This window comes from Muscardinus avellanarius (genome assembly GCF_963383645.1).
Source record: "Muscardinus avellanarius genome assembly, chromosome: 12".
Classification (NCBI taxonomy): domain Eukaryota; kingdom Metazoa; phylum Chordata; class Mammalia; order Rodentia; family Gliridae; genus Muscardinus; species Muscardinus avellanarius.
The window spans coordinates 18,349,954-18,373,869 of record NC_137798.1 but is presented as its reverse complement, the minus strand read 5'-3'; the positions used below and the strand labels follow the sequence as shown (position 1 = coordinate 18,373,869).

The 23,916-nt window shown below is 46.7% G+C and overlaps 1 protein-coding gene across 4 annotated transcripts in view; it reads left to right on the top strand.

Annotated features, from left to right (window-relative positions):
* Positions 1 to 663: 663 nt before the first annotated feature.
* FMN1 (formin 1) overlaps positions 664 to 23,916 on the top strand; it is a gene marked incomplete at both ends in the record, with an annotated part of 444,359 nt that continues 421,106 nt past the window's right edge. For 2 of the 4 annotated variants that reach the window (XM_080708277.1, XM_080708276.1), the window contains one exon: positions 664 to 2,512. In XM_080708277.1, coding sequence (XP_080564403.1) covers positions 664 to 2,512 — 1,849 coding nt within the window. Of the gene's footprint in view, positions 2,567 to 23,916 lie in introns of all 4 variants that reach the window. The other 2 variants (XM_080708275.1, XM_080708274.1) reach the window with 2 other exon arrangements.

The window sequence follows — 23,916 nt, the reverse complement described above, 5'->3', positions numbered from 1 at the left end:
TCCAGACCTAGTTTATATTTTATTTGGAAACAGGGTCTCACTAAGTTCCCGAGAGCCTCACTAAGTAGCTGAGGCTGGCTTCCAACCTGCGTGATCCCCCTGTCTCAGCCTCCCAAGCGTGGGAATTACAGTCATGCGCCACCACGCCCGGCTTGTTTCCTAAGTATTTCAATACTCTCCTCAAGATTTCTGGGAGGATTGATATGTCTATTTTATAGAAAAACGTAAATTGCAGCCGAGAGAAGCTGAGAGTAGATCTGGGCTGTACAGTAAGTCCTCATATGGGTCTGGGGGACTTTTGTTCTGGAACTAAAATTAGAGGACTCTCCCAGGGTCTCAGTGGTGAGCTGCCCCCCTGGGATCCACTGGTCAAGCGTGGGAGTGGGGAGGAGGCTGCAGCAGGCCTGGGGCCTTCACCTAGAGCTGCCTGAGGCCAGCCAGAGAGGAAGGGTAAGTCCTGGTCACGCTCTGACTTAGGCTGGCGGGTGATCATGCACTGTCAGACAAGCTGCTTTCTCCCCCTGTTCCTCTAACAGGCGGTCTCGTTGCTGGAGATGACTGTCAGCTGCCTCCTCCGTGTAGCCACCATCACATGCCTCGCCAGTGGAGCCTGGGAAGCCTGACCACAGAGCCGCACCTCCAAGGCATGAATAATTAGGCCAAATGGAAGGCACTCACTGCACCCTCCAATTGCGCAAGCCCATTACCGAACTCTGCTACATCAGCTTCTATCTTCCAAGGGGGGAAGTCAGAGGATTTTCCTACAAGGGCGCTGTAACTCTAGACCGAACCAATAAAGGTTTTCAAAACTGCTACCAAGTTAGGGAGGAGTCAGACATCATCAGCCTCAGCCAGCAGCCGAATGAACATCCAGGCGACATATTTTTCAAGCCGACTCCCACGAAAGACATTCTAACTGAGCTTTACAAACTCACGGCAGAGAGGGAAAAACTGCTGGCCGATCTACTGAGCTCAGAACACATCCTGGGCATTTCCATGGGGAACCAGGAGGGGAAGTGGCCGGAGCTGTCCGTGAGCCTGGCCCCCGAGGACGACTGTTTCCAGAGTGCTGGAGACTGGTGCGGGGAGCCCCCTGTGGGCTCCCTCAACAAGAGGAGCACCCACAGGAATAAGAAGCCCCGGAGATCTGGCGGAAGGAGAGAGAGCCGTGAGGCACTCCCGCAGAAGAGAACAAGAAGAAAAGTGCCGGGAGGCCCAGATTCAGCTCCTCAGATGGGGAAGGACCAGATCTGTTCCAGCAACTCCCTTCCTCTTTCCCGAGCAAGGCCTAACCTTCAGCTTCTAGAGGAAAGAGGGAACTTGGTCCCATATGGGGCACTCACCTCTTCCCTGCAGAGGAGAGAGAGCTGCCCTGCAGATATTTCTAGGACACTGGCCTCAGACCTTGGCTTTGGGATGGTCTCAGAGGCTACCAGGCTTGGAAGAAAAGAGCTGCTCCCTGACAGCAGCTCCACAGAGGCAGGAGATGATGACGGCATTCAAGGGCCCCCCGGGAAGCCTCATGGGCTGCAGCATCAACAAACAGGTTTGCCTGGAAGTCTGAACACTGAGAGTCATCCAGAGACAGAGAGGAGCGGTGCCGCTGGGAATCGGGCTTGCAGGAGGAAACCTGTTTCCAAAGTGGTGGCCAAAGTCCAGGACGTGTCTGCTCAGGTGCAGAGAGTGGTTAAAATGCATCCCGAGGCCGAGGAGAGCACCAGCATTTGTCCAGAGGCCCATGCTGAGTTGATTCCTGAGGCGGACTTGCTCTCCCTTCCAGCACCGGAGGATGGGGCTCATGGTTCCAGGTGGCGGGGCGAGGGGCAGCAGGGGGACAGCTCACTGCAGTCATCATCGGCCAGAAAAAATGCCTCCATTTCTGGTTCACTGGTCAGCGCTGAGGGGGCTGTGAACAAGGTGCTGCTGAAGGTGATAGAGAGTGAGAAGTTAGATGAAGCCACAGAGGGGACAAAGCTGGGCTTCCCCTTCCACACAAGGGCCACCCCTGCCCTCCCAGAAGCCAGGCTCAAAAGGAAGGCTGGACTGCCCCGGAGTGGCCACAAATCCTTGTTTCTGGATCTGCCTCACACAGTGGGTCCTGACTCCTCCCAGCCCAGTGATGGTGAGAGGAGGCCATGCCCCTCGGCACCTGCAGCTCGCAGTATAATATTTAATAATTCATCCCCTCAGTCCAGTGCACCTGCTCCCTTGCCTCTGCCCCCACGGTGCCCCAGCCCTCAGCAGCATCACAGGATCCTCCGGCTCCCTCCACTGCCTGGTGAGAGGGACGCTGCTCTTCATGACTCTCTGGGTAGAAATAGTGGTGTCTTCTCTGCATCACCCTCTGCTCACACGTTGGAGCCACCATCCTCTGCAAGGGTCACGGAGACCAAAGGAGCCAGCCTGACCCCCCTCAGAGCAGGCCAACATCCGTTGGTGCCTGGGGAACCACTGGCAAAGAGCTTGGGGCCAGGGAAGACCACTGCTCAGCTCCAGTACCAGTCACCTTCAGGTCAGTCCCTGTTTGAGATGTTTAGCTCTGTCCTTAGCCTATTGAGACCTATCAGTCTGCTGTGCTATTCAGAGACGGGCTAATTTACAATGGGCCAGAATTTCTAGATATGTTAATTCTGGTGGAAAGAAAACTGGGAATTGACCAGGAGATGTTGAAGATGGTATTGACTTAGAGGCTAAAAGATAGAGTTGTTTCCAGCAGCAAGACTTTATAAATATTCTGTGGTTTGTTTATTTTTGGCACACTCCTAAGTTGCCTCTGTGGTTGCTTGACTCAAGGATACTAGAAAACAGAAATTGGCAAAGAGAAGGGGCAACTTGTCCCTGCCTCTGTGTGATGCTCACACTGGGTAAATGGCCCCCTGACCTAAATTCTGCTGTTTAATCTGCTACAGTCATTCTAGGGATTCTCTAAAAAGCACAAAAACATATGGTGTTTTTGTTCATCTGCCTATAATTAGAGGGTTTCATTTTTGTAATCACTATTAAAAGTGCCATTACTTTATGACAAAAAGTACTTCTTACCAGAAGGGAAGAATTCAGTCTAATTTGAAAAAACATGGTTCTGATCCTCTTTTCTTTTTCTGTTTTCTGTTTAATTCCCCAAACAAGCTCAAAGAAACTGATTATTATAAAGTTATGTCTTATCTGTGGGTTACTCCTGTAACTAGGGAAACATCAGTTTCTTATGGGAAAGGTAGTAAATGTATATTTACTTTAATGCTTAATCTGATTTAAAATTTTACACGAAAATTATTTGGGGAGTTCAGTAAAGAGTGACACTTCTGTATTCATTACATTTTCTAAGCCAGTGTGGCCAGATGCTCAGGGGTGTTGTATGCCATTGTATTCTGTTCTTTCTCAGCATCCTTTAGCACCATATGGTCAATGTCTTTGTATAAAGAAAAAGTCGTAATATGATATATGGTATCCTAAGGGTGAGGGAAAATTCATGCTCAATTTTCAAAATAAAAATATCATCTATCATCTATCTATATACCTACCTACCTACCTACCTATGTACCTATGAAAGAGGAGTTTCAAAAGCCTTCTTTTCATTTTAAATTTGTAATGTTTTATCAGTTTTTCTAAATCAAGGGATGGTTCTTTAAAAATGTGGTAAATACTTTTTATCTGGTTTTGCAATAAATCCATCTAAGTTTGTTAAGACTTTCCACTTTCATAATAACACCAATCTGCCTTACTAAGAAAGTTATAGAATTATAAATTTTATAAAGGGAATCACGGAATGCTAGTGATGAAAATATTTTCTTCCTGTGGATGTTGGAGACTTAGGAATATCTGGCAGAAATGGTCTGCAGAGTTATATGAGAGACTTCTGGAATATTGGTGTAAAGTAGCCACCTTAACTTCATAGATTCTTTTTAAAAAATATACCAAATTCTAGGACTGTGTCTGCTCCTCTGAAAGACACTGTGAATTATATACATCGAGGTATTGTAAATGTTTTCTTCCCTTGATTTAAGATTATTCGTATTGTTCCTTTTCTGTATAAAATATTATAAACACACCACCGTGTCTGTGTTAGGCTCTATTTGCAGGCACACAGAGGAGTTCAGTTTCTTTTGGTGACTGCCCATGGACCCCCTGAGGGACGGGAGGGTGGATGCTCACACTCCCTCTGGGCCTCTCCAGGCGCTTGTTCACGCCCTTTCCCTTTACTTTGGCCACAGACATCCATTGGGATTTTTAGTGGTATTTTCAGAGGCTGGTGATAAGGATTCTTAGGGAGACTCACCATGTTCTTCTCAACCTTGCTAAGGGAGGGATTTTTACTTCTATTTCTGGCAAAAATAGCATCTCTTACATGGAGACCTTCCCACAAAATACCCAAACACTCTTTCTTACTGGCCCTTCTTTGTAAGGTGCTGGGAGAGGAGCCGCCTGGACACTGTCTTTGATCTGTACCTTGTGTCCTTGTCCCCTGCCCTCTCTTCACCTACTTTGCCATTTCTGCAATAATGAATCCTCTTCCTATTCTAGATCTTTGAGTCACTTCCTGCAGCTGGTGGGTTCAGACAGGGAGAGTTTCCTGCTCCTAGCTGCCTTTATCTTACACTCCATTTCTCCTCCCACTCAATCCAAGCAGAGGCCTCAGATGCTGGCCAGCAGCCCCGAGGGAGAGTAACTCATTTACCACCACGGTATAGTGGCCCTTTATCTGAATCCAACACCCACATGTCTCCCATGTTAGCTATTAACCAGATCAAGTTTATGGTCTGTGGGCATTTATTTCCTGGGGAAATAACTTCTAGGCATTTTATTTAAGCAATGTAAGATTATTGAATGCTCTCATTAACTGCTCAAGTGAGAGATTAAGTCTGGCAAAAGTAATCAGATCCATTTCCAGTTGGAAGACTCTAGAGTTACCAACAAGTAGTAATTCCCAGAAAAGTATGCAAGCCACTCTCACAAGACCTAGCAGTCAAAGCCAGCATCACTGCCATCCATGCAGGAAATAGCATAAGGCATCACGAAGGCTGTGGACCCATCTCCTGTTGATTGTGTAATCTTCCTAACTCTTCATTCCATGGACTACACACAGAAACTCCTCATCTAGTGGTAATACGATCAAAGACAGCATCACGATGAACGGTGAGCGACTTGGCTCTTCACGACTCCTCGACCGGCTAACCTCGGGGTTGGCTTTATCGTACTTTAATTTGGTGATGGAGATGGCTTTGGTTTGTTCCCACGCCTTTGCATAGTGTGGTCCAAAATAGGCCCTTTTCATGCCATATGAGTCACATGGAAGTTGGCTCTCCATACTCAGGAAATACCCGGTCCTTTGTGTGCTGTTCAGCAGTCTTATGATTTCTTTTTTTATTGAAGTCACTGAGGCGGTGATGGAAGCATATGCCCCAGGCTCTTGATACTGAGAATCATTTGACCAACTTTTGTGCCCATCTAAAGATGTAAGTAATGCCAGCTGATTAAGGATTGAGAGGCATGCATGCGATTGATTTTATTGCATCTAACGCTTCTGTCAAAGCTTTGATTTTTCTCTGGGCACACATTATTGAGATGAGATATAAATGATTCCCAAATAAGCATTGTGGTTTGATGCGATTCCAATCAAATTTAAAGAAGCTTCAGAATGTTAGTGGATATGTACAGACATTTAAATTACTCCAGAAACCACATAATAAGTAGAAAAGCATCTGTGGTGATTAGGATGAAAAAGAGGACTCAAAAATTCCATATACCATATAATGAATATAGAAAATGATTTCACAGACGTCCCAAAGGGTCATAACTGAAACTAGATGTTACTATGATCTAGATCCCACTTTTAGGAATTTAGTTGACTTGATATACTAGTAAGAATACATGAATATATGCATTTATTGTAGCATTGTTTGTAGTGGCAAAAACAGCTGGGAAATTTTTAATGTTCATCAGTAGAGATTATGGTGTATTTATACTGTGAGATATTGTGAGGATAATTGGAGTACTTATCTATCTAGATTTTTATCTATCAAGTCGCAAAATAATATACGGCAAGACAGGCGAAGTGGAGAACGAGTTGTGGGGAAGGGTGCAAAAGCATTACGGGAGGTGATTAACTTCTTATCTCATATACCTTGGATGTGATGAATATGCCTCTTTTTGATATTTAGAGAGTGATTTTTAACCATTTTTATTTTTGAAAATAAAAATGCCAGATGTGATGGCATACACCTATAATTTTAGTACTTGGGAGGCTGAGACAGGAAGATTGCAGGATCAAGGCCAGCCTTAGCAGGACCCTCAGCAACTAAACAAGATTCTGTTTTAATTTCTTTTTTTAATAAGCACAAGGAGTATGGCTTGTGGTAGCATGTTCCTGGGTTCAGGAACATACACATAAAAAAGATAAAAACAAACTTACCGCCAGTGATTGCATTTATGTTTGTGTGGTGGGGGTATTTTCTGTATGTTTCTTAGTAAGGCAAGAAAGTCAGTATTGAGAATATAGCATTGTCACAAAGGGAAATACAGGTTGCTAAAGGCTGTAAAATGAATGTAGAAAAAAAGAGTAGCTCAGTAGTAGAATTGGACAAGAATAAGAAAAACTCAGAAATCAACAAAAGAAGGTAATTCAGAAGGGTTTCTGGATTCAACAGTCCTGACATGAAACAACTCCACCCCCAGGTCTGGAGGAACAAGGACAACATGGTCACTGGGACCCAGAGAGGAAGATGCACAGACAGGACCATCCAGCAGGAATAGTGGCTTGAGGCAGAGATAGATACTCAGCAGAGAGAAAGCCCCTCTCCTGTGATCTGCCATTCTCCTCTGACTAGCTCAACTGGAAGTCCAAATGCAAGGGGGATGAGCTTGGATACTGTCCTCTGCAGGGCCAGCCCTCCAGAGCCCAGAGCTGCTGGAGAAGGGCCGAGAGTAGATCCAGAGGGCAGAGGGGAGACCGGGTGATGCAGATGAATTAGGCCACCAAGAACAAGAAGAGACGTGCTTCTAATTCCCTTTGCAGGGGCGATTTCAGTAGAATGTTCTGTCTGTGCTGTGACTAGATGAAGAGGCCGAAGATGAGTAGGTAATGAGGAGGAAGAAATAGGGCCTGCCATTTTCCTCCCAATTTATTAGTGAATTGATATAGAAAGATAGAGTGGTATCTTAGATATGCAAATAAGTAAAGAAGGTATATATGTTTGTACAGCATATGTTTTGTTCTAGAACAATGATTATCTTGATACAAAGTCACCATTGCAGTGTTTTATGTCTTTTTCATATCACTTTCTATCTCTAAATTTAGTTAGGTTGATTGGGTCTTGTATTGTTAAAACTTCACACATAGAGGATGTGAAAGAATTAGAAGACCAGGTGATGCTGTTTCTCAGTCCATTGATTTAAAAAATCATATAAATTTTTAAAAACAAAACTCTTATACTTACCAATTATTGCGATCACATTGTGCCTCCTTGCTTTTTGTAAAAAAGAAAAAAAAAGATAAAGCCAGGCATGGTGGCGCATGCTTGTAATCACAGCAAATGGGAGGCTCAGACCAGAGGATCACGGTTCGCAGACAGCCTCAGCTATTTAGTGAGGTCCTCCGTAAATGAGTGAGACCCTGTTTAAAATAAAGAATAAAAAATAGGGCAGGGGGTGTAGCTCAGAGGTCAAATGCCTCTGGGTTCCATCCCCAGACCCGCAAAAAAAAAAAAAAAGATAAAATAAAACAAAGATAATTTTAAAATTTCTTTCTCAAGCTGGGTGTGGTGGCGCACGCTTGTAATCTCAGAATTTGGGAGGCTAATATGGGAAGATCCCAGTTTGCAGCCAGCCTCAGATACTTAGTGAAGCCCTTTGCAACTCATTGAGACCCTGTTTCAAAATAAAGAATTAAAAATAGGGCTGGGAGTGTAGCTCGGAGGTAGACTGCCCATGGGTTCTACCCACAGTACCGCAAAAAAAAACCCTCAAATTAAGAATATCTAATTAGCATATGAAATATGAAATAAATTTTTGACCAATGAATAATGTATTTGAGGCCAGTTAGATAATTCTTAAATGGAAATAAAATCATATTTAATGTATAAATGTGGCCCTGGGATGTGATGTGCAGGCCATACCACCTGTCTAGAGTTCCTCTGCGTGTTTTAGAAGCTCATCTTCCTATCAATAATATGTTTCGAGTTTCTTCACTCTCACATCATAATACATGATGATTATTTCCCTCATTTGAGTTTTGATTTTTTGAAGAAAAAAATGTTTCAAAGACCAGGACTATGGTCAAAATCTAGTGTTGAAAAATTCCCGAACAGCTTTATACATGTATATAAAGATTAAGGCTGAATTTTTTTCCCTAGATCAAGGCTGAATTTTTTTCCCCTAGATTAAGGCTGAATTTTGCTTTAAGGTAACACTTTCTACTGACTTGTTTTCCATTTATCTCTTTTCTATTCTTGGACCCAGAGCACAGATTTAAAACAAGGGTGACAGTCTGTATAGTCTTAGGCTATTCACAGCTAACTAGAGTAATTCCAGTGGATAGAAATGGCAGAGTTAACACCATCATTTAAAGATATAGTACTTGAAAAATCTAAAGGAGAAACATATTTTAAAGAAAATTTTATTGGATATGTTTGTTTGTATAACTCAACCATTCCACCTATGCCATCTTTGGTTGGGGGATTTAAAAATGACCAACTTTTAGGCTAACGTTGGATTACAAGCATTTTATCAGGCTGATAAAGCAAAGTACTGAATATTGGAAGTACGTAATTTGTTTTATTTATGGTCTCCTCTGGGAGAGAGTGTTTTCTTAAAGCAGTAGAGGAAGCATTCTGAGTCCACCTACATTTTTTGGTGTGGGGGGTAACTACTATCACGTAATAACTTTTTCTGTTTATCTTACTTCATTTACTTTATTTATTTTGTTTGCAATACTAGGTATGGGATTCAGGGGCATTCTACCTCTGAGTGACATCCTCAGCCCTATTTTTTATTCTTTATTTTGAAACAGGGTCTCACTGAGTTGGAAAAGAACTTTACTAAGTAGCTGAGGCTGGCTGCGAATTGCAATCCTCCTGTCTCAGCCTCCTGAAGGCTGGGATTATAAGCGTGCATCACCTTGTAAAAGGCCTTGCTCTTTTACTTTCTGAATAGTAAATTTTTGTTAGATCAAGTCATATTTAATGCATAAATGTGGCCCTGGGATATGACGTGCAGGCCATACCACCTGTCTAGACTTCCTCTGCATGTCCTGGAAGCTCATCTTCCTATCATAGACTGTTCCGAGTTTCTTCACTCTCATAGAAAGTTCTAGGAGGCTTTACTCATAGTTATTATTTTCCCAGTACTCTTAACACAGTGCATTATATGGGGCCCAGACAACTTGACACTAGTTCAGAAGTGGAATGCAGGCATGTACAAGGTACCCATGAATTTGTGGAGTTCTTAAAGGATATGGGGCAATAGAGGGGAAAAGTGCAAAACTGAGGAAAAACTGAGAAAACATGTCCAGGATAACATGTCTGCACATGGTCATTCCCATGTTGTCCTAGGCATGAGTGCCCCTGTACAACCAGAGAGAAGAGACTGTGGCACAAAAGAGGGAAACAACCTTGTCAGAAGTCCAACAGTGTGTAACACGGAAGAGCTGTTGAAGATAATCAGAGCCTCTCCTGCTGAGCAGAGGAGAGGACAGCCCCAGGTTCGGTGGCCTGGTAGAGGATACTCACAACCCAAGGATAGCAGAGAGCAGAGTAACTGAGCCAGAGAGAGGGATGACAAGAGCATCAGTCACCCGAACACAGGACCTGTGGGACCCCTGGAAGGCATCACTGGGGAGGAGCGGCCTGCGATAAGACTGACCCTCCTGCCACCAATGAGGGAGGGTTCCAAACATTGCAAGTCAGAGCTTTATAGTTCATATGACAAAATTTTATTCACAATAAGGCAGTATGTTGAAGCATCCAGGTTCCACGTGTCTTTTATAAAATATTATGATAGTTTTTGTTTGTTTTAAGCCTAAATTAAAATTTGAGTTTTAACTTTGAATATGGAGAAAGAGCCCTGAAGTCCTCTTGACACTGGTTAAAGTTGTTGATTTCCATGTTAGCACAGAACTGTGGAGAGTGAAACACAATCCGGCCCGAGCCTCTGATTTATTCTCCCTGGGATGCAGAGCTGTCTGGGCACGTCTGAATAATTAGATGGTTGGATCTGTCAAGAGTCTTTTTCTTGAGTGTGTGGAGGATCATCCCAGAACACAGCTCATCCTAAGAAACACAAGTATTTGAGGCAGATAGAAGGATATCCTCTTTAGTGGAAAGGGATAGACAATTCTGAAAATAGCATGGCACATGTTCCCAGCTCTTCTACTGACCCAGCTTCAGGGACTCGCCTGGATGCTCAGGAGAGAGGACTGCAAGTCCAAAATGAAAGCAAAAAGAGTGTGTCACAATTTAAAAAGTAATATTATTGCCTCATAGAAGGCAAGAAACTTGTGGATGCAGAGTCCCTGTTGCAAGTGCTTTTGAAGCAGCCGTAGGATAGAATGAACTAGATTGTGTCTTCTCTTAAGAAAAAGTGGGAGAGGTAGGCCATTGTGCCTTGGGCAGTGCACCTGGCATCTTCGACCTGAGTGCCTGAGTGCCAGTTTTGGCAACAAGAGACAACTTAAGCCTCCAGAGCAAAAGAGGACAGTGGTGATGAGGGGGGGATTATGTGCATGAGCACACATGATTTCTAAAATTATTCAGGAGAAACTGATTTAGGGGAAGGGCAATATTAAAATTAGTAGAGCCAGAAAAATACCGATTTTGCGTCCTTTTATTATTACCTGATTTCAATGACTAGAATGAATGATATCAAATTCATATGTTCTTTTGAGAATCAAATGAAATAATGTCTGTGAAAATAGAGCACTGGAAAATCTTATCTTTGTTATAATTACTTATCACTGTTGGCTCAGAGGACAGAAAGGATTTTAATAACCTACTCTTTTGAGGGGGAATGTTTTTCAATTACAAAATGATACTGCAAATAAAAACTAGTTAGCTAGTTTACAACCAGCTAACTATGTGAATTTCTTGATTACAGCTACTACATTTTCTTTGGTTTTATGGTACTTAGTTTTATAGTACCTTTATAGCCTTATTATTTTGTATGTGTTAATATTAGATTGTTCAACAAATTTGTAAGAAAACAGTTGAGGGAAAGGGAACATATATAATGCTTTCAGTACCCCCCCCCACAGACTCTAGTTTAAAACAGTTCACCCAGAAGCCTTTTAATTGAATAAAAACTCATTTATTCTTAATGAAATTAAACCACAAAGCAACTATCATTGCATCTGATTGCTAATGTCATTTCATTATGAAATCATAAAGAATAAAATAGCAAAAGTTAAAGTTTATTTTCTTTCTGCCAGTTATTTCTGAACCACATTTTCCCACTGCAAAATTTTCTCAATTTCTATAACTAACAGTAATCTTGTTCCTTCTGATTTCTATATCATTATTTCTATCAAGGTTATAGGGTTTTGACCTCAATTATCCACATTAACACATTAGCATATACTTATTCTCATTATTTCCTATGTTGAGTTCTCACCAAGGTTTTATTTTTTATTTATTTATTTTTTGGTGGTACTGGGGGTGGAACCCAGAGGCTTTCTACCTCCAAGCTATACTCCCAGACCTATTTTTTAATATTTTATTTGGAAACAGGGTCTCACTAAGTTGCTGAGAGCCTCACTAAGTAGCTGAGGCTGGCTTCGAACCTGTGAGATCCTCCTGTCTCAACCTCCCAAGCGCGGGGATTACAAGTGTGCGCCACCACGCCCGGCTTCACCAAGGTTTTAAACCTAGGGCCCTATATTATACCTTAGCTGGGCTATCCTCAGTTACGTAAAGGTAAGTCAAACCTGGACATGGTGGCGCATGCTTGTAATCCCAGTACTTGGGAGGCTGAGACAGGAGGATTAAAGGTTCAAGGCCAGCCCCAGGTACTTAGTAAGACCCTGTTTCAAACTAAAGAATAAAACATAGGGCTGGGGGTGTAGCTCAGAGGTAGAATACGCCAGGGTTCAATCTAAAGTACTGCCAAAAGGAAAAGTAGGTCACTATGCATTGATTTGAAAAACAGCCTTCAGACTTTCAGTGACTAGGAAGTGACTGACAGATTGCCCATGGGGAGCATTCATACATAATGGGTGGGAATTCTTTCAGCTGATACACCACCAGTGAAGTAAACTGGGGTTGTCTCTGCTCTTGTTTTAGTGTATCATCATAAAAGAGACCCCATTCTGCTGGTGATTAAACGCATCTAAAATGAAACAGACATTTCTTCATTTTTAATTTTTTAAATAAATTCTCAGAGACAGCGTTTGTATCATATACATTTGGAATCAGTTTCAGCAGCTGACATTTGGCGTGTACTCAGTAAGTACAACGAGTAAACGCACGCATGACTAAGTGGGTGGATGGATGAGAGAACTTGTCTGCACACTGATGGGGGGGAACAAAGTTTTCCCACTTGTGTTAAACAGAGGGAAACTGGTTTCATGCCATATTATAGATTATTATCAGTGTTAGATGCTGTTACTAACCCTGTTTGAGGAGCTAATGCTTTTTTGTTTTTAACTAAACTAGCCTAAAACTATTCATTTCTGCATGGTTTTAGGAATCTGTATGTATTCAGAAGATGGGGATAAAATTAAATGAAACTTGGGCTTTTGTACTCAAAGCCAAGTCTTTGGTGAACAAAAAAGTAAGCCGGGCTCACGCTTGTAATCCCCGCGCTTGGGAGGCGGAGCAGGAGGATCGCACAGGTTCGAAGCCAGCCACGCTGGCTTAAGAGACCCTGTTTCCAAATAAAAATATAAAATAGGTTTAGGAGTGTAGCCCGGATGTAGAAGGGCTTCCAGGAACCCCAGTACCACCAAAAAAAAAAAAAAGTAACTGTTCTTTTCATCAACATAACTTTGCAACATGATCGGCTTTACCAGAATAGATTTTAAATTGTAAAATGAGACTTAACTTCAATGTCAAAACTAGTCACTGAGGGGTAGCCAAGTGATCAAAGTTGAAATAGAAACCAGGGGTGGCTTAGCATTTCATGTATTCCCCTGGTCACAGATTAACTGTGTTGCATTATGCACCCTCAAAGACAGCAGCTTCACAGTGAGGTGCACTTTACGAACCAAGACATTGGGGAACTGGAGGGTTGGGCAGGCACCTGTAATTCTTTCAGGCCGTGATTCAGGGGTCTTGCCAGGCCCACCTGATAAAGGTTGGGTGTTTATGCCCACCATTAAAGTTTGCCTTTTGTGTGAAAGCACGGTGCTAGAAAACTGGTGTACAATGCAAATTAAGATGAGAACATATGATTGATTTTCAAATGCACAAAAGTTCATTATAAGTCATTTTACTGAATTGCTTGTCAAGCTCTTGTTATTACTGGCAGAGCAGGATCCTTATGGAATGGGTTATAGGACAGATTTCCAAGAATGGAAGAAGTCAAGGTCAGAAAAGGAATGAGCCCATGTGGATATTGACTTGAGAATTTGAGGCCTGATCCAGTGGGGCAGCCTGAGGGCACCGGGGACCTTAATCACCTTTGCAAAATCCCTTGTCTTTTACCACAGATAACATAACCTAATCATAGAGGCCATCACATTTTCAGGTGCTGCCCTCACTCAAAGAGAAAGGGTTATTCTGGGCATGTACAAAAATATTGGGACTTATTTTAAAATTCTGCCTATCATTGTGGTCTCCCATTGTCTAGGGCTTTCCATTGCTGTCTGATCTTTTCTTCTGCTTCTACTATCAGAACCCTGTCCCCACTATTTTCTCTATGTATCAGTCTGTACCCATAATAGATTACCCACCAGTTCTCAATCATACTAATCAGACTATATGAGTGTGGTAATATAGTAGAATGAAAATTTTAGTGTCAACTCTCAGTCCACTTCCTACCAGAGGATTGGTAACTGTCTCAACTTCCAGGAATATAAGTAGGAGTGATAACAGACAATAGATAATATACTATGAAAGGCTGGGAAGAATGCCTAGCACATAAAAATTCAGATATTATTTTAAGTAAAAACCACCTCCGTGTTTTTATTTACACATTATTTCTCTGTATGGGATAACCTAATAAATTCCTATGCATCTTTCAAAACTCATCCTAACTTTATTCAAAATCTGAATCTTGGCATAATGCTGGGAAACTGAGTGAAGGGTATAGGAACTATATTTACATTTTTGTATATCTAAAATTATTTTAATATAAGAGATTTGTAAATTCTAAATATTATCTCCATCACAAAGCCTTCTGATTTCCCTCCTTGTAGGGTAAACATTTTCCTTCTTTATTCTCATGGAACTTTATGCATATTTATTGAATAAAATCGTAGCTGTTTGTTTTCCTAGCTGTCTAAAATTTGACCTCTGGAAGCAGATACATACTTGGCTTTATTCATCTGTGAAAGGACAAAGTTTGATCACACCAGAGACCACCTTGTAGCCAAGAGATTTATTGGAGGGGCCAGTATGAAAGGAAGAGAGAGAGAGAAAGAGAGAGAGAGAGAGAGAGAGAGAGAGAGACAGACAGACAGACAGACAGACAGACAGACAGACAGAGGGGGAGAGAGAAAGAAGAATCCGGGAAGAGAGAAAGCATTTGCTAGGATCAGGGTTATATAGGGGTTTGGGGTTACAGATTGGGGGCCAATAGGATAGGAGAAATGCTCTTTGAACTAATTGGCTAGAGTCCCATGGGGGTCATGCGGCCAGGTAATTGGCTTGGGGTCAGCGGGGAATGTCCCTTTCACTGATTGGCCAAGGGCACCAGGAGGGGGCAGGTCCTCCAGGTAAGTGACCAGGTTCAGTCAGAGGGGGATGGTAGCTTAACTGGTCAGACCAGGGCCTTTCAGGAGACTTAGCTTATGGGGGGGGGGGGTGTCTGAAATAAGAACCTAATTCATCTAACAATCTGTGTATCACTGATGCACATAGTATATTACACAAATGCTAGCCTAATAATTGTGGAGTGAATGCTTTTGTTTATTGTAAATAAGAGATTCATCAATGGCAAAGGATTTGTGATTCTAGGAAATTCTACATTGTGTGTGATCAGCATGGTAGAGAACAGTGGTTGTCAAAGGGGACAATGGAATTATTAGCCACACTGGAAGCTTGTTACAATGTTATTTCTTGGGCCCATTCTCCTAGAGGTACTGCATCAGAAATTTAGGGTGTGAACTGGGTGTGGTGGTACACGCTTGTAATCCCTGTGCTTGGGAGGCTGAGATAGGAGGATTGCAGAGGATCGAAGCCAGACTCAACTACTTTGTGAGGCTCTCAGCAACTTAGTGAGACTCTGTTTCCAAATAAAGTATAAAAAATGTGTCTGGGAGTATAGCCTGGATATAGAAAGCCCCTGGGTTCCAACACACACACACACACAAATTTAGGGTATGTGTTTAACCACTTTAATGAAGACTAAGATTAAAAACATAAATTATACTAGCATATATCTGTGCTGAATGAATTTAAAATATTTTAATTTCGACGCCAGATGGGGCCCGGGTCGCGGGACTCTGGGCCCCAGGCCGAACTGCGAGTAGCACGCCAGACCCCTGGAGAAACCAGGCCCGGTAAGACGCTGGGTTCTGGGCAGGGGTTGCGCGCGGCGCACAAAAGCCGGGGCCTGGGTCGCGGGACCCTGAGCCCCGGGCCAAACTGCGCGTAGCACGCCAGACCCCTGGAGAAACCAGGCCCAGTAAGACGCTGGGTTCTGGGCGGGGGTCGCGGGCGGGGCACGCCTAATGGGGCCCGGGTCGCGGGACTCTGGGCCCTGGCCGAACTGCGCGTAGCACGCCAGGCCCCTGGAGAAACCGGACCCAGTAAGACGCTGGGTTCTGGGCGGGGGTCGCGGGCTGGGCACGCCAGATGGGGCCCGGGTCGCGGGACTCTGGGCCCCTGCCGAACTGCGCGTAGCACGCCAGACCCCTGGAGAAACCGGACCCAGTAAGACGCTGGGTTCTGGGCGGGGGTCGCGGGCTGGGCACGCCAGATGGGGCCCGGGTCGCGGGACTCTGGGCCCCAGGCCGAACTGTGCATAGCACGCCAGACCCCTGGAGAAACCAGGCCAAGTAAGACGCTGGGTCCTGGGCTGGGGTCGCGGGCTGGGCACGCCAGATGGGGCCCGGGTCGCGGGATTCTGGGCCCCAGGCCGAACTGCGAGTAGCACGCCAGACCCCTGGAGAAACCAGGCCCAGTAAGACGCTGGGTTCTGGGCAGGGGTCGCGCGCGGCGCACAAAAGCCGGGGCCTGGGTCGCGGGACCCTGAGCCCCGGGCCGAACTGCGCGTAGCACGCCAGACCCCTGGAGAAACCGGGCCCAGAACAGAAAAAGATAAAGAAAAATATCGGAGAGGTGGTAAGAAAGCCATTATGGATGCCAGGACACTGGAGATGCAGACAAAACTTATCTAAATGCACTGGAACTTATGGAAAAATTCTCCGTGAAAGAGGACTGCTATTTCTCTATATTGTTAAGAATCTCAGACATCACATATAAGGAGAGAGTTTAGCGGAGACCAAGAAGAAATGCGGTGTTGAAAGAGTTCTTCACGATGGTGGTGGAGACTTGTATTCAGGAGAAGCAGAAACCGGATCTTACCAACTTTATATTTTTTTGGAGAAATTACACCAAATGTCGAATGCTACCATCACGCATGCTTAGGAACACTGGACAACATTCAGAGTGGAAAAAGAGCCTGGGAAGGATTTGAAACGGTGGAGGCAGTGGCAATGCCAGTGGCCAATATTCGGGGGAGGCAGAGATCTGATACACTACAACTGGAACCTTTGAAATAATAACCACAGAGACAGTGATCGGAACCTGCTGAGGGGTTAGGCGGGCGCCAGGGCCAGTGGCCGACATCGGAGCTTGCTGTGAGGCAAGGCCACTACTGAGGCCTCCGTGGCCGGGATTGGAACCTGCAGAGGGGTTAGACCGATGCTGGGGCCAGCGAGGCCGGCATCGGAGCCTGCCTTGAGGCAAGGCCGGTACTGGGGCCTCGAGGCCAGGATAAGAGCCTGCCGAGGGGTTAGGCCGGTGCTGGGGCCAGCGAGGCCAGCAGCGGAGCCTGCCGTGAGGCAAGGCCGGTACTGGGGCCTCCGAGGCCAGGATAAGAGCTTGCCGAGGGGTTAGGCCGGTGCTGGGGCCAACGAGGCCGGCAGCGGAGCCTGCCGTGAGGCATGACCAGTGCTGGGGCCTCCGAGGCCGGGATCGGAGCCTGCCGTGAGGCAAGGCCGGTACTGGGGCCTCTGAGGCCGGGATCGGAGCCTGCCGAGGGGTTAGGCCGGTGCTGGGGCCAGTGAGGCCGGCATCGGAGCCTGCCGTGAGGCATGACCAGTGCTGGGACCTCCGAGGCCGGGATCGGAGCCTGCTGAGGGGTTAGGCCGCTGCTGGGGCCAGCGAGGCCAGCATCGGAGCCTGCCTTGAGGCAAGGCCGGTACTGGGGCCTCTGAGGCCGGGATCGGAGCCTGCCGAGGGGTTAGGCCGCTGCTGGGGCCAGTGAGGCCGGCATCGGAGCCTGCCGTGAGGCAAGGCCGGTACTGGGGCCTCCGAGGCCAGGATAAGAGCCTGCTGAGGGGTTAGGCCAGTGCTGTGGCCAGCGAGACCGGCATTGGAGCCTGCCTTGAGGCAAGGCCGGTACTGGGGCCTCGAGGCCAGGATAAGAGCCTGCTGAGGGGATAGGCCGGTGCTGGGGCCAGCGAGGCCGGCAGCGGAGCCTGCCGTGAGGCAAGGCCGGTACTGGGGCCTCCAAGGCCAGGATAAGAGCTTGCCGAGGGGTTAGGCCGGTGCTGGGGCCAGCGAGGCCGGCAGCGGAGCCTGCCGTGAGGCAAGGCCGGTACTGGGGCCTCCGAGGCCAGGATAAGAGCTTGCCGAGGGGTTAGGCCGGTGCTGGGGCCAACGAGGCCGGCAGCGGAGCCTGCCGTGAGGCATGACCAGTGCTGGGACCTCCGAGGCCGGGATCGGAGCATGCCGAGGGGTTTGGCCGGTGCTGGGGCCAGCGAGGCCGGCATCGGAGCCTGCCGTGAGGCAAGGCCGGTACTGGGGCCTCTGAGGCCGGGATCGGAGCCTGCCGAGGGGTTAGGCCGCTGCTGGGGCCAGTGAGGCCGGCATCGGAGCCTGCCGTGAGGCAAGGCCGGTACTGGGGCCTCCGAGGCCAGGATAAGAGCCTGCTGAGGGGTTAGGCCAGTGCTGGGCCAGCGAGGCCGGCATCGGAGCCTGCCTTGAGGCAAGGCCGGTACTGGGGCCTCGAGGCCAGGATAAGAGCCTGCCGAGGGGTTAGGCCGGTGCTGGGGCCAGCGAGGCCGGCATCGGAGCCTGCCGTGAGGCAAGGCCGGTACTGGGGCCTCCGAGGCCAGGATAAGAGCTTGCCGAGGGGTTAGGCTGGTGCTGGGGCCAACGAGGCTGGCAGCGGAGCCTGCCGTGAGGCAAGGCCGGTGCTGGGGCCTCCGAGGCCGGGATCGGAGCATGCCGAGGGGTTAGGCTGGTGCTGGGGCAAGCGAGGCCGGCATCGGAGCCTGCCGTGAGGCAAGGCCGGTACTGGGGCCTCTATGCCAGGATAAGAGCCTGCCGAGGGTTTAGGCCGGTGCTGGGGTCAGCGAGGCCGGCATCGGAGCCTGCCGTGAAGCAAGGCCGGTACTGGGGCCTCCGAGGCCAGGATATGAGCTTGCCGAGGGGTTAGGCCGGTGCTGGGCCCAATGAGGCCGGCAGCGGAGCCTGCCGTGAGGCATGACCAGTGCTGGGGCCTCCGAGGCCGGGATCGGAGCATGCCGAGGGATTAGGCCGGTGCTGGGGCCAGCGAGGCCGGCATCGGAGCCTGCCGTGAGGCAAGGCCGGTACTGGGGCCTCCGAGGCCAGGATAAGAGCCTGCCAAGGGGTTAGGCCGGTGCTGGGGCCAGCGAGGCCGGCATCGGAGCCTGCCTTGAGGCATGACCAGTGCTGGGACCTCCGAGGCCGGGATCGGAGCCTGCCGAAGTGTTAGGCCGGTGCTGGGGCCAGCGAGGCCGGCATCGGAGCCTGCCGTGAGGCAAGGCCGGTACTGGGGCCTCTGAGGCCGGGATCGGAGCCTGTCGAGGGGTTAGGCCGCTGCTGGGCCAGTGAGGCCGGCATCGGAGCCTGCCGTGAGGCAAGGCCGGTACTGGGGCCTCCGAGGCCAGGATAAGAGCCTGCTGAGGGGTTAGGCCGGTGCTGGGGCCAGCGAGGCTGGCATCGGAGCCTGCCGTGAGGCAAGGCCGGTACTGGGGCCTCCGAGGCCAGGATAAGAACCTGCCAAGGGGTTAGGCCGGTGCTGGGGCCAGCGAGGCTGGCATCGGAGCCTGCCGTGAGGCAAGGCCGGTACTGGGGCCTCCGAGGCCAGGATAAGAGCTTGCCAAGGGGTTAGGCCGGTGCTGGGGCCAGCGAGGCCGGCAGCGGAGCCTGCCGTGAGGCAAGGCCGGTACTGGGGCCTCCGAGGCCAGGATAAGAGCTTGCCAAGGGGTTAGGCCGGTGCTGGGGCCAACGAGGCCGGCAGCGGAGCCTGCCGTGAGGCATGACCAGTGCTGGGGCCTCCGAGGCCGGGATCGGAGCATGCCGAGGGGTTAGGCCGGTGCTTGGGCCAGCGAGGCCGGCATCGGAGCCTGCCGTGAGGCAAAGCCGGTACTGGGGCCTCCGAGGCCAGGATAAGAGCCTGCTGAGGGGTTAGGCCGGTGCTGGGGCCAGCGAGGCCGGCATCGGAGCCTGCCTTGAGGCATGACCAGTGCTGGGGCCTCCGAGGCCGGGATCGGAGCCTGCCAAGGGGTTAGGCCGGTGCTGGGGCCAGCGAGGCCGGCATCGGAGCCTGCCTTGAGGCATGACCAGTGCTGGGGCCTCCGAGGCCGGGATCGGAGCCTATCAAGGGGTTAGGCCGGTGCTGGGGCCAGCGAGGCCGGCATCGGAGCCTGCCTTGAGGCAAGGCCGGTACTGGGGCCTCTGAGGCCAGGATAAGAGCCTGTCAAGGGGTTAGGCCGGTGCTGGGGCCAGTGAGGCCGGCATCGGAGCTTGCCATGAGGCATTACCAGTGTTGGGGCCTCCGAGGCCGGGATTGGAATCCTGCCAAGGGGTTAGACCGGTGCAGGGGCCAATGGCCAGCATCGGAGCCTGGCGTGAGGCAAGTTCACTCCTGCGGCCTCCAAGGTCGGGACCAAAGCCAGCTTAGGGGTTTGACCGGTTCAGGGGCCAGCGAGACCAGAACTGGGTCCTCCCATGAGGCAAGGCCGCTGCGTGAGCCAGCGAGGTCTGGATCAGTCCACTGAGTAGCCAGGCCACTACTGAGACCATCAAGAGTGAGATTGGTACTTGCAACGCAGCATGCACAGAGAAATATCGCAGAAAATATAAATCAGACGCTTCTCTTAATCAGCAATAACTAGGAGGAAAAGGGCAACAGGAAGAGGTTGAGCTATAGAAAGGGCCCTATAGTGAAGCAACTAATGTGACCAATCAGAGGGTATGTAATACTGGAGGACGGAGCCTCTTTAAAATGCAGGAGGTACATAAACAAATGTATCAAAGTAAATCACCAAAGAAGTGTGGGATGGAGGGAGGGGGAGGGAATGGGACGGGGGCTGGAGGAGGGCTAATTGGATGATGTGTGCTTGTATATCCTCTCAAGTCTTGTACTCCAATGTGATTGATATATGACTACAATGCACCAATTTAAAAAAATAAATTAATTAAAAAAAAATTTACATTCAGATATTATTTTTTCACATCAGTTGTCATGTAGTAGTGCCACTGAGAAAATTTTTTATTTTTTTCCGTTTAATTCTACATAAATTTGCATATATAATATTGTTTTATCAGTAAAAATTATTCTCATTTAAAAAAAATATTTTAATTTCAAATATTTTATTAGAAGAAAATTATAAAAATATGTTGTCTTTGGTAAATTAGTAAATTCCCACTCGGCCATTTTCATCATGATTTTTAGCATTATTATAAACTTTATCAGAGTTAGAGACTTATAAACATAACTAAGTTTATTTTTTCATTAGCTTATTGATAATCAATTCTTGTGAGTGGCTTTTATATAAAAAAGCATAATGCCTTTTTCAAACATTTTCCTTTCTAACATTTGCTGCTGTGGTTTAAAAAAAATTGGGGGCATGGTGGCTCATTTCCATAGTATAGTCCTAGTACTTAAAGAGTCTGAGACAGGAGGATCTGGGTTCGCGACCAGCCTCAGCTATTCAGTGAGGCCCTCTGCAACTCAGTGAGACCCTGTTTCAAAATAAGGAACAAAAAATAGGCCTGGCGGTGTTGCTCAGAGGTAGAATGCCCCTGGGTTCAATCTCCAGTGCTGCCAAAGAGAAAACAAAGCAAAAATTCTTTCTGTCAATCAGAACATTCACCATTCTTAAAACAGATGTTTTCAAATAACTGCAGAGGCCTGCTAAGTGCAAGCTGCTGCCCTGAAGTCCAAGATGCCACCCTTCCAAGTTTATGTAAAGATACATTAGTCTTCAAGGATATAGCTTTATAACCAGTTTGATGCTATCATCAAATATTGGTTGAGGGACAAGATTTCATGTACTAAAAAATAAGATACTATTTGAAGTTTTATTCTATAGAGTAGTGCTAGTATTTTATTGCCATCTTTCAAATTTCCCTAAGAGCAAATGTTTTGAAAAGTCGCATGATAATGTATAACTAAGCTCACAAAGAGCCCGAGTCCAGCCACTTTGCTGCAGAAGCCATTGAGTCTCAGCCTCCTGGCTAGTGGAGAAAAATCCCTTCTTTGTGCCCTTTGGACAGGATTTTCTTTTTGGAGCTATGAAGACTTCCCTTTGAGAGCTTACCTGCCTTGCGATATTGTTTTCCTTTAAATGCTAAATAGACCATACATAATTCACACAACCTTGCCTTGAAATCAGGAAATCTGAGTTTAAAGCCTGTGTCTGTGAATTACTATTATGTGTTGTTGAGTAATACATGATTTTTCTGACTCTCATACTTAACAAAGGGTAAAAATATCATTCGGGATTGTTGTAAGAATCACATCAAATAGTATAAGGAAGTATTACTACAATTAGAAGTATGCCCAGTAGTCTATGAGGAAAAGGCCCAAGGCCAAAGGGACATTCTCTGCAGACTACATCATTGGAAGCTGCACTTACTGTTTTATCTGTTAGGGGCACAATTTATTGTCATCTCTTCCAGGAAGGGAACCAGTGAAGAGTAATAACTTTTTATCATTTTTGTATTTCAAGGCAAATAGGTCTGGTGATAGTGAGAAGGTGATAGATGGAAGACAGGGATAAAAATTAAATTTGTCTTGGTGTTGACAGTATTGAGCAGTAGATTCTCAAAGTCTGAAGACTCACAACTAGATGAATTTTCTCAGACCTGCAGCTGAGGGAGGAAACAGAGTCAGGTACACTCTGAGCCCCCTGCCCTGAGTGACTGGAAAGACAACTGCTAAATTAAAATAATCTGGGTCTGCCGGCAGCTGAAGAGTCAAGCTCCAAGGGTTGGTAAATGGAGCTGTGTGGGAGCAGAAGGGTCTCATCAGCATGCCGCAGAACTCACTGCTGCTCTCTGTCAAGTCTGAATCTTTTCCTTTCAATGTTGGCATCCTTAATCAAATTTTGAGAAAAACTGAAATGGAGAGAGGTGTTAGATGACAGAATCACAGCTTGTTGAATTCTTCCTACGCTAATGGAACACAATGGAAATCAAGAGGATAATGGAAACATCCTGTGTTGAGATTAAAATATCCACTTACAAGTAAAGACATAGGAGACCTTGGTTTGGCTTTAGTTGACAGCATATTGATTTTGAGTCAGTTGGGTAGTGTGGCTGCTGTTAAAAAAAAAAGCAACATTAGTAATAGATATTCATATCAAGGGAGGAAATGTGCTACTGCTCTAGTAGATGATGAATCCGGAGTTTTTGAAAGGCACTACTGACAAATTAGGTTATATGTAGGAGACCAGGATGAAACCCTATCTGGGAATTATTTCATTGGAAAAAGAGCCCAATAGAATAGTAAGCCTAAAAGCTGGAAAAGTGATAAAAGGACAAAGTCTGTGTCCTCGGTTGAGTGCTCTGGTGCCACCCAGATCCCCCTTTGCAGACCAAAGCCCTGTACTCTCAGGCACTGGGACTGTTGCTGGCTGATGGCTTGACACAAGTCCCCCCAGGTACTGTGTTGTGCAAAAGCACAGCTGCTTCTGGAGGGGAGTCCTGCCCACTGACTGGGATAGTGTGAGGGTACAAAAGCCCAACCCCACTGCCTTGTGTAGGGCACCTCTGCAGAACTATTCCTGCCTGCAGTGCCCCCTGTAATCAACTGGAGCCTCTGCCTCTCCTCCATCTTCTCTGTCTAAACTTGTTTTATGTACTCTCCTGTAGCTGCTCTTCCCAAGAGTGCTCCCCACTGACCCTTCTATGTTTCCCAGGGAATCTTGCCTGCAGCAGCTGACGTCACATGACATTAACTGCAATGGCTCCCATTATTTGTGGTGAGAGAGGATAAATTATTCAATGAATGATGCAGGGACAATTGGTTATTTATATGGGGAAAAGAGTTGAATCTGTTTCCTGCTACACATGAAATTTATTCTAGGTGGATTAGAACTAAAATGTGAAAAAGTCCTTTACAGTTTTTAGAATAAAATTTATTGAAGGATTAAGAAAAAGTTTCTTAAAAGCACAAATCATAAAGAGGATTGTTGGCAAATTTGTATTTAAATAATATAAAATTACATTAAAAGCATTGGATGATGTAAAATGATATTCAAAAAAGTACTAAAATCTGGGAGAAGATATTTGCAGCACTTATGACTGACAAAGAATAGGCATCTAAAATATTTAGGAAATTCATTTAAAT